Genomic DNA, 11,480 nt, shown 5'->3' with positions numbered 1-11,480 from the left:
AAGGATCCTGGGGAAGGGTTAGAAATGAATATACATTTAAGACAATGTTTATAAAACTTCCTCACCATCACATCAACCACTAAGCTTCTGAGTGACTGCGCATGCAATGGTAGAGACATCAATTGACCTCTTCATCCTAAGAAGTGATGGAAAGACACTCCCCAACACTGGCATCATGGCAGACTCTCTATCACCAAATGGGTATCTAATTTTTGGATCAAAATTTTGTTTGTGACACACTCTTAAAAACAAAGAAAGAATGAAAGAAATATTGAATTGACAAGACTCACAGGACTTAATGTGGATGGCCCAAGCCAAAATGTGCAGCACAAGGGAGATAGAACCTTAAGAGACCAGCCCCAGTGGATAGGCATGGTCACCACATGAGGGAAGGGCCCAGTCACCCATCTCAAAAATTTTAACCTAGAATTTTTCCCATTTAATGAAAAACTTGGACAAAAAATGAAGCAGAGATTGAAGGAAAGAACATCCAGAGACAGCCTATCCTGAGATCCATCCTATCTGCAGACACCAATCCCCAACAATGTAGTTGGTGCCAGGATGTGCTTACAGATAGGAGCCTGGTATGGCTGTTCTCTGAGAGGCTGTACCAGCATGTAAGACAATTGCAGACACTTATAGACAACCATTGGACTGAGCCAGGGGAACCAAATGGAAGGCTTAGGAAAGAACAGAAGAGGTGAAAGAGATCAAAACCCCATAGGAAGAACAAGAATATCGACTAACTTGACCCCTATGAATCTGATGGATGAAAACACCACCCAAAGTTTGTACATGTGTGCATCCATGGCTCTGGATAAATATGTAGCTGATGAGTAAATTAGCTGGTATCCAGGGGAGGGGAGATACTTGGTCCTGTGGAGGCTTTTTGCCCCTGGGAATAGGCATGCTAGAGGGGTTTTTGGGGACCGGGTATGTGTGTAAGGGAGTATTGTCTTAGACTCTACGTGGATAGATGATGGTAGGGGGGCTTGCAAAGGGAAGACTGGAAAAGAGAACAACAATTCAAATGTAATTAAATAATCAACAAAAAAAGGAAAAGAAAAAAAAAAACAACGAAAGAACCAACAAAACAAAAATGCACCAAACAACAATCATGGAGACAGTAAACACACACACACACAAACTCTTATGTCTTGGATCAATATTGACCCATTAAGCATGATGATGACAATGCGTTCCTATAATTTTCAGGGCCCAATAATAATTGCCTGGGTCCCAAATATAGACCATATCAAAAAAAAAAATCAAAGCTCTGAAAAGCAATATAAGGCAAAGCCCAAGGTAAGACATTGAGTGAGACATTAATACACTCCCAGTGTAACTCCAGCTATTGTGAGTTAAAGGTGTTCAAAGATACATGGTCCTCAGGTCTCCAGGTGAGCCAGTGACTCACAAAAATAAGCACAAACATCTGAGTGAATGGAAGTGTGAGGGAACGCACTAGTAATCTTAGCACTGAGGAGGCTTATGAGTAAGGAGGTTATTGGCATTCAGCCTACCCAATGCCACATGGCCATTTGTAGGAGATCTTAAACAAAATAGAAAGACGTTCTTTTAAAAAATCAACCATAATAATGAAATCAGCTGGTTAACATATACGTTTGTAATGAAGCTAAAACTTCATTTGGAATTAAACCCCAGGTGTTCAATGTGTACTTCTAAGAAGATAGAAAGTAACATTTTTTGTCATAACTTGGAGTCTAAATGTCTCTACATCAAACCACATGACCCAGGGGAATATCATTACCTACTGGTTCTGAACACTGTAGACAGGTCTCTGAGTGCTGGTCAAACAAGACAGTTATTCAGGCTGCAGTTCTCTGAATGTGTTCTCTGGCTCCACTGAAGCCTTTATATACCTCTCTGCTCACCACTCCCTTTTGTAGCCACACCCACCAATCCCAAACTGGAATTGGATTACATGATTAAACTCCACCCTTTTAAGTCTATTTGTAACATGCAACCTTTTCAGTGATTGAATCAGAGCTCTCAACCACATTTGACAGCTCATGGTGAGGAGGTTATAGAACAAGGGGAACACATCTCTATTGTTGGAGAGATTGCAAACTTGCACAACCACTTGAAAGATCAATCTGACAGTTTCTCAAAAATCTGAGATTCAATCTACCTTCATGTCCCAGCTTTACCACTCCCAGACAGAAAGCCAAAGAGGACCCACAATACCACAAAGACACTTGCTTGACTATGTTCATAATAGCCGTCCTTCAGCTGAAGGTACCAGGCTTTCTAAAACACAGCAGAACCGATGCACAATTAATTCAGAGAGCTTGATGCAGTGGGCACAGGGCATGCACAAATTTGTACCACATGACAGTATTGAGCGAAGCTCCCATTTCTAAACCAGAAGCTGTCTCCAATCCATAAAGTCTTCCAAATGAAACATTAAACTTGTTAAATGGAAGTTTCTTTTCCGTTTTTCTTTTTTTGTTTTTTTGAGACATGGTTTCTCTGTATAGCCCTGGGTATCCTGAAACTTACTCTGTAGACCAGGCTGGATTGAACTCAACTCAGAAACCTGCCTGCCTCTGCCTCCCAAATGCTGGTATTAAAGTTGTGCACCACCACTGCTTGGAGTTAAATGGAAATTTTTGGTGGATGCAAATCCTTCTCTTAAGGGGAGACTGACTGACCAGTTTTAGGTAGGAAAACAAAGCAAACTCAAAGGCATTTTAGCAGATCTGAGTGTTAGAAAGTTGTGTCATGTACTTTTGTTTACTTATGTTATTTTCCGTTTAGATTATAACGTCGTTGCTTGCCTATTAGAGCTACAATTTTCCAGTTTTTATGGGACTTCTTTTCTCAGAAGTGATACAAAGGGTGTGGATTGAGATGGAAAATAATGTGGGGATGATCTCAGAGGAGTTGGGGGAATTGTAACCATAATCATAACACATTGTATGAAAAAATATTTTTAGTAAGGGAAAAGCAAAGAAAACAGGAGGGAGATATGACTGAGTAGTTAGAGCACTGGCTTCTCTAGCAGATACCTCAGGTTCATATCCCAGCTTCTTTGTGTCAGGTCCTGTGTCTTTGTCCCCCATGCTCTTAACTCCTGAACCATCTCTTTATCCCATATCTGGTTAACATGAAGGAGTGTCAGCTTAGCAAATTGTCTACAGATAATACCACTGAGATAGGAACTAGACAGGCTGAAGGCTCATATTACACAAAGAGGCAGAGATAGTATCTTCTTTAATTTGCATGCAGACATTGTTATAGATGGAAACTATTTTACCTAGGCAGCCATAAGGAATTTCATGGGGGTTCCTTACAGGAAAGGATCCCAATATCCTGACTTGATAAGTGAGATAGTACAATTTTAGAAGCTTGAAAGTTGGGAGCTATAGAACTCTTGATCATGAGAGAACCAGAAACATGGAGAAGGCCAGTGGCTCCTTGAATGAGACACAATCTTGAGGAGAGTGCCTCCAGAGAATTTGTTCCCAAACATGTAGCTAGCAAGCCTTTTCATGGTGTACACTGGACTGGAAGGAAACTGATCTATATTCTGTACTTTCATAGGAACCAGTGTCACTGATGCTGTCCCCCTGGAAGAAGTGATTCTGAAATGACTCCCGAGGTTACTCTCTAGGCACATCTAGTAGAGATTTTCAAGACATGCAAAGGTTGAGGATCAAGGTTAGATGTGACCATTGTCCTATGATAGCCAAATTTCTGGAGAAAATAGATGGGAAAGGCCAAGATCATCAGTTCCTTTGGATTTCCAGTCTGTAGTCTCTGGCTTTTGCCTGTTAAATTAAATCACCACTCAAGGAAGAAAATGATTGCTCATAGCTTTGGGCAGCAAAAAGTTGTTGCTCTGAAGCTCACAATGTTCCTTCCCTGGTCCTACTGGTGTGGCTCAGAGGTGAAAACAGAAAGGAATTGTGTGTGCTAGGAAGATGTGAATGGCTAAATACTATAGGCACGGTTGCTGAAGTAGCTGCTACATTTGCATAGGTTCTAGTGGGCACCAAGCTACCAGAATAAAAGCTCTGGGCACCAGACGAGCAAGGGGGCTAGAAGTTTCATGGCCAAACAGAGAACAATGTTTAGTAGCAGGATCTTAGCCTCAGTCAGGTCCAGAGGAAACCCTCAAACAAAGACAGATGAAAGAAATACCCCCCCCCCCCCCAAACCCAACAAACAAACAAGAAACAAACCAGATCAAGAAAACCTTCCAGGATTTCCATCCTTCTACCCTGATGAGCATGGAACAGAAGGTCATCCTCACCAGGACAGATCTCCTTGAACCTTGGTGCAACAATACCACCCAAACAACAGATTCTAATGTGCATGAAATTCCCCAAGGACAGCCTGGAAATGCTGCTCAAAGGGACACAGGTCAATTACAAAAAAATCTCTAGAAAAAAACTTATTGCAATATAATATGATCAGGGATCTATTGTCTCTCATTGAGATCAAAGCCTGGACCTGAAGAAGCCTTTTCCCACCATTGCTTATGTATACAAGGGCCTCCATTCCCTCTGAGGTGTGACATTTTTCATGCATGCTCAAAAGGGTGTGCACATCAGTGTCTGGGTTTGGTGACTGTAAATGGGATGGATCCCCAGGTGAGTCAGTCTCTAGATGGTCATTTATTCAGTCTCTACTCCATACTTTGACTCTGTATCTCCTTCTATGCTCCTCCCTTTTGTTCCCCCCTTCTAAGATGGATAGAAGTATCCACACTTTGGTCTTCCTTCTTCTTGAGTTCCATGTGGTTTGTTAATTTTATCTTGGGTAATCTGAGCTTCTGGGCTTCTAGATTAATATTCACTTATCTGTATGCCCCAGTGTGTGTAAATGGCAGGGCCAGGAAGCAGGAGTGGGTGGATTGGTAAGCAAGGGGAGGGGGAGGGCATAGGGGAAGTTTGTTTTTCACAGGAGAAACCAGGAAAGGGGCTAACATTTGAAAATGTAAATAAAGAAAATATCCAATAAAAAAATAGGGTGTCATTAATGTTATCTCTGGCCAGAGGTACTTGTGGCTCTTACATTAACAACTGTGGTGCCAATTTACTCGGCAAGGTCAATGCTAGCCCCTAGGCTCCATAATTCCCTGGTCATGAGCCCCATACAGCTCAAAGTCTCCGTTCCATTGGTCCTATTTTACTCTGAAAATCTTTCGACTTTGGATTTCTTCTTCCTTTTCCAAGGAGACCTGCACTTTGGAGAAAGCCCTTTTCTCTTGACCCAAGGAGTTTTTCTGCAGATATTTTTATTCATGAAGCCCAGGACAAGAGGCTGAGCTGCCAATCAATCACCCAGCTCTGATTGTTGGTATTTGAATGGGAGACACAGAATTACATTATGTAGCTTGGGGGTCATCCTTCATCAGTCCACTGAAACATGCACCACCAGCCTGGATCAGATCTTGTGGTATTTTGTACATGATGTCTGTCTCAGCTCATTTGTGTATTGGTGTGTCAGCAGGGGAGTGTGCATATAGAGTAAGAGGACTGTAAACTGAAGTGGTTTCTCTCAGTACAGCTGTGGGTCCTATTACTGAACTCAGGCTTGGCAGCAAGTGCCATTCCCCTCTGAGCCATCTCACTGGCTCTTAAGCTACCTTGAGGTTTGAGAATTTTATTTTGTGTTTTGGTCATTTTTTGTTTGGTTTTGTCTCTCTGCTTATTTGATTGATTGGTTGATTTTTTTTACAGGGTTGGTTAGTTTACCGATCTCTGGTTCTTCCTGAACTCACTTTGTAGACCAGACTAACCTTGACCTCAGAGATTCACCTGCTTCTACTGCCCTAATCCTGGGGTTTATGTCTGTTCCTGCACGGTCTGAGAAACCTCACCTTGTTTGTGTGTTTGTTTGTTTTGTTGTTTCGAGACAGGGTCTCTTTGTTTAAGAGTCCTACATGTCCCATAAGCCACTCTGAGGAGCAGTCTGGTCTTGAAATCAAAGATGCTCCTGCCTCTGACTGTAGTGCTAGGATTAATGTCCTGTGCCAACCTGTTCAGCTCTGGTTCAATTTTATGAATGATCCTCACTCCATAGGTTTCACTCGTTGGGAATTAGTTATTTAGATTAGGGTAGCTCTGAACTCCCTGAATCAGTCAAACTTTGACTCCTGAGGCGAGGGAATAAATGTGTATGCTGCCATTCCCAGTATAAATTTATTGTTTTAATAACATTTGTTCTATGTGTAGGGATGTTTTGCCTACAACTATGAATGGACAGTCCTCACATGCCTGCTGCCCTTGAGGTCAGAAGGCAGTTACACATTTGCTGGAACTGGACTCACAGATCATTTCAAGCCACCATGTAGATGATAGGAATAGATGGTTGACAGGTGTTTCTTCTTTCTAAGGCAAGTCTCCAGCCCAAGACCCACATCACATTTCATAGCCCTGAGAAACATTGTCGGGCTGATCCTACTTGACATACTCTAAGTTTCCTGAGCAGCCAAGGCCACCATCTCCCTCACACATTCCTTTTCATGTTTGCCTTTATCTATTTAGAAAGCAGGTCTCATAGGGATCAGACTATACTTCAGCTTACAATTTGGTTGAAGATGACATTAAAATGAGCCTCCTACCTCCCACTTCCAATTTTGAGCTTACCAGCATGCCCCATCTTGTCTGTTGCACAGAGAGTTTTAGAGAGGAATCCCTGAATGCTGGGTAGCTCCTTACCAACTGAGTACACACACAACACCCTGGCTACTATAGTAATGGAATCAAGCCTTGCTCCTGCCCTACCTTTTGCGTGGCTGCTGCTACAGTTTACTGACAGAGCATCCACTCCAGCCCTTGTGCTCCAGTACATATTCCTAACTCTGACTCTGTATTCTGTCCCTAATCCAGCAAAAAGAATACCTTTGTATTATGCTATGTCTCTGATCAATAACAGATTAAACCCTTAGCTGATGAAAACTGGAAATGACTCTGGTCCCATGAATAAAATCCAACCAGATTGTTTATTCATAACAGTAATCCTACCAATAAGAAGGATTCTGAGGCAGGAGAATTTCTAGAATTAGACTTCTAAAACACACTTGGCTTCTGAGCATGACAAGATCCCTGGAACAAATTGAAAACTAAGTAAACCTTAAGTAAATGAAGGAACAATTCAACAAACTTGATGTTTTATGGTTAATTAACAAGTGGAATATTTGTATTTATCCATGAAACTTTTGGGGGAGGGTGGGGATGAGGAAGTTTGGAGAGTACATGAACACAAGTCCTTCTGATTCAACCAATGAAACGATTAGATCTTTGATGTGGGATTTGAAGGGTGGAGATTAAACCAGGAAACCCAATTCCAGTTTTTGATTGGAGGGTGTGGCTACGATAGGGAGGGGTGAGCACAGAGGTATATAAAGGCATCAGTGGAACCAGAGAACATACTCAGAAACCTGCAGGCTGGATAACAGCCTGGTGCAGGGGGACTTAGAGACTTCTCTGCAGTGCTCAACTGGTATGTACTGGTTTTTTCTTGGGTAATGAATGCAGTTTGATGTAGAGAAGTTTAGACTCCTTTAGAGGAACAGGTTGAAGACCTTGGGTTTCATTCCAAATGAATTTTTACCTTTGTCACCGATATATTTCCATGATAGCTTACCTAGTTCATTAGTGTGCTTCATATAATTTTTTTGAGACAAGGATTCTGTATCTTGTTCAAACTCTCTTAGAAATGGCCATGTGATTCCTGGGAAGCTGGAAAACAAATCATTCTGACTAACCTTTTCCCTCAGGTTTCTCCTTCACTGACTTTGTGTGTGTGTGTGTGTGTGTGTGTGTGTGTGTGTGTGTGAGAGAGAGAGAGAGAGAGACCCTGCCTCACACTCTAGACCTGTAGACCATGTATCTTTGATTTCCTTCAATGCCCAATTGTTCGAGTGATACTTGTGAGTTATGCATATGTATTGCCTTAGGCTTTGCGTTTCATCTTTTCCACATAGCTTTGCTCTATGTACATGATCTGCTTCCCAGACACAAGAAACCCTAAAAACTGTAGAAATGTACTGAAGTCATTCTGCTTACTGGGAATTAATGATGATCCACATCACTAGGATTTATGTTTAGTTGGTTGGTTGGTCGGGGTTTGGTTTTCTTTGATTTCAGAATTTTTTTTCTTTCTTTTTTTTTTTAAGATTGTTTTTGAGAAAGGGTCATACAAAAAGGATTTTGATTTGAAAATTATGTGCACATTTGGTTGATAGAAAGTCCCCGGTTGTGGGACTCTGTCTTTCCACCACCAGTTTAGGTTGAAGAGGTAAATTGATTTCTCTGTCACTGTCAGAGTAGTAGCTTTGAAGCTTAGTGGTTGATGTAATGGTGAGGAAGTTTTACAAACTTTGTCTTGAAAGTACATATTTTTTTTCTGAATCCTTCCCAAGGAGCCTTCTGACTGGAGATCGAAGAGGATGAGTGTTCAGACTCTGTCCACACTCCAGAAGCTGGCAAGGCAGACTCTCCTGAGAGATGAGGCTTTGGCCTTGTCCTCTCTGGAGGAGGTGCCTTCTCTGATCTTCCCAGCACTGTTCAAGGAGGCCTTTGCTGGCAGACTTAAGTAGCTAATTAAGGCAATGGTGCAGCCAGGACTTTTCCCTGTCTCCCTGTGGAGGCTTTGATGAAGTTGCCTCACCTGGAGACCTTGCAGGCTGCACAAGATGGATAGACATGCAACTGACAAGAGACTCTCACCCCTGGAGAGTAATAATCAAGACCTGTATAAAGGAGCATTTGGGTACACAGTAGAGATTGTGGGGTCAGGGAGAATGGATTCTGATGTGATCATCAGACAGTGGTGCAGGAACCTTGAAGCTATTATCTTCTTGGACTAAGGACAGTTGTCAGTGGATTGCAGCTTACTATAAGTAACCTCTAGAATGAGCCTATCCCTGGTTTCCCAAAACCACTATTAATGGGACTAAGGAGAAATAAAGAGTAACTTAGTGGAAGGAAAGTATTCAGGTCTTCACATCAAGCTGAGGGAAAGCTTCTGCAGCATGCTTGTGTGCACATTGCACTCTGTTTAAAAAAAATTACACCTTAGCAAGGTGGGAGAGACTTGAATTTAGAGTCAGGTAGTAAAAGGTGACTGAGGGTTGTCATGTCTGCTGACATTTGACATGTTTCACCCACGGCAGGGGAAAACTTCAGGTTCTGAACATGAGGAATGTGCATCATGCCTTCTGGGACATATGGGCTAGTGCAGACGACGGTAGCTGTTCATCAGAGCCCTTGGATGAGAAGCCTACAGTAGTGAAAGTCCTTCACAGATATGCACGGAGGAGGCAGCTGAAGTTGGTAGCTGACCTTTTCCTCAGGCCCCGCCATGATGAAACACAAGCATACTTCTTGAAGTGGGCCCAGCAGAGAAAGGACTCCCTACATTTGTGCTGTATAAACATGAAGATCTGGGCTATGCCCGTGCACTTTGTCTTAGAGATTTTGAATGTCTTTCATCCAGAACACATCGAGGAATTGGAACTGAACACTTAGTGGAGTGTGTTCAATCTGGCACGTTTTGCTCGTGCTTTGGGCAGATGAGAAATCTTTGCAAACTTCTCCTGGCACCCCTCTATAAGAATGTCTTCAAGATTTCCAATAGGACAGGAGACAGAGAAGACAAGTGTGTCAAGGAGTTCCTTTCTATCTTCTCCATACTTAATTGTCTCCAGCATCTCTCCATGTGTGGTGTCCACTTTCTCATAGACCACATGAATCAGGTCTTCAGGTAAGCCAGGAGGGAGAGCTGGCTTACCTAGCAGAGCATTTTTTCTTGTCCATTTTAAGGATTATTAGTGTACCATGCCTGACAGTCAGCCACCTGGAACAAATTTTAGGGACCCTTTAGAATATGGACCTTATGTGTAGTGATTCAAAGACTCAAATAATTACTCCTGAAGCAGAAGACTTAAGGAAGGTAAGGAGTAGCTCAGATATGGTGAGAAGGGACTGTAATTCTTCTTGGAATCACAGCCAAAAAAATCACCAGAAGAGCTGGGCAGTGGCGGTGCATGCCTTTAATCCTAGCACTTGGGACTCAGAGGCAGGTGGATTTCTGAGTTTGAGGCCAATGTGGTCTACAGTGTGAGTTCCAGGATAGCCAGGGCTATACAGAGAAATCCTATCTAGAAAACACTAACAAAGAAAACAAACCAACCAACCAAACAAAAAATATCAGAAGGAACCAGAGAGTTGAGGATGTAATTACGAGCTGGGGGAGACCATCAAAGTGAGGAGGTGAGCTCTGTGCTAAGATTTGTGGGAACAGCCTTCTATCTTCCCCTACTTTCCCATGAGAGAAGGGTTTTGAGCCCCAGTACTGTAGAGTACATGGGACATTAGGGATTATGTGGAACTGTAAGGGATAGCAAGAGTGACTGTTCAGAAACTTGGATGAAATGCATCTTTGAATGAGCCCATATGTAATGTCCCTAGATCCTGTCAGGACTCTCTTAGCACAGAACTTCCTCTATGTGTCTTATGGGCTGGTTTTCTGTGTGGGACTGAAGCCAGCAGATTAAGTGTGGGTGACCTTGGGTCACCTGGTTCCTTCTACAACTGTGTAAACTTCATCCCATGCTTGCCATCACCACTTGCCAGAACTAACCATCTGGTTTCACTTATTCCTAGGTGCTTGATGACACCCTTGGAGTCCTTCTCCATCACTCACTACCAAATTTCACAGTCAGACTTGGATTCCTTCTCTTGCTGTCAGAGTCTCTTTCAGCTAAAACATCTGGAGATGAAAGGTGTGGTCTTACAGGTTTTGGATGTAAAGCCTCTGAGAGGTCTCTTAAGGAAAGTGGTAAAAACTTTTGAGACTCTGAATTTGTGGGGATGTAAGATGAATGACTCCCAGATCAATGCACTCCTACCTTCCCTCAGACAATGTTCCCAGCTTACCAAGATCAACTTCTACAACAATGACTTCTCCATGCCCATCCTGAAGGACCTTTTACAGCACACAGCCAGCTGGAGCAAGATGAATGTGGAACAATACCCTGCCCCTCTGGAGTGCTATAATGAGTTGGGCCATGTCTCTGTAGAAAGATTTGCCCAACTTTGTCGGGATCTCATGGATACACTGAGGGCAATAAGGCAGCCCAAGAGCCTCTCTTTTGCTACACGTTTATGCCACAAATGTGGTGAGTGCTGTGTCTATGGCCAGGGGACCAGACTTTGTTTTTGCTGGCGGTGAACATGGATCCAGATCTTCTGCATGTGAATAAATGACAGGTTTGGGACACATCTCTCATCTGTGGTGTTCAGAGACTGTGACTTCAGGCAGTGTACAGCTACTTGGAAAGGAAAGGATGTACAATAATTGGGATCTTGGAGGCTGAGCTTGACATGGTGAGCAGACTTGTGGACTGTCAAAGGCAACTTGGATGTTTTGAGTGGACTCTGCCAGGGCAGATTAAATAGCTCCTTTGTCATGGACTTGTAAACTTTTTGTTCTTCACTGTA

At 42.7% G+C, this 11,480-nt stretch overlaps 1 protein-coding gene across 1 annotated transcript; it reads left to right on the top strand.

The window, feature by feature from the left end:
* Positions 1-9,724: 9,724 nt before the first annotated feature.
* On the top strand, positions 9,725-11,211 carry LOC147005291 (oogenesin-3-like). The gene is made up of 2 exons (XM_085836382.1): positions 9,725-9,741; positions 10,644-11,211. The coding sequence occupies exons 1-2, from the start codon at positions 9,725-9,727 to the stop codon at positions 11,209-11,211; spliced, it is 585 nt and encodes a 194-aa protein (XP_085692508.1).
* Positions 11,212-11,480: the final 269 nt, after the last annotated feature.

This window comes from Mus caroli, unplaced genomic scaffold, assembly GCF_978045245.1.
Source record: "Mus caroli unplaced genomic scaffold, Mus_caroli_1 scaffold_4, whole genome shotgun sequence".
NCBI lineage: Eukaryota > Metazoa > Chordata > Mammalia > Rodentia > Muridae > Mus > Mus caroli.
Note: the sequence above shows the minus strand (reverse complement) of the source record. Positions and strands in the feature narration are given on the sequence as shown.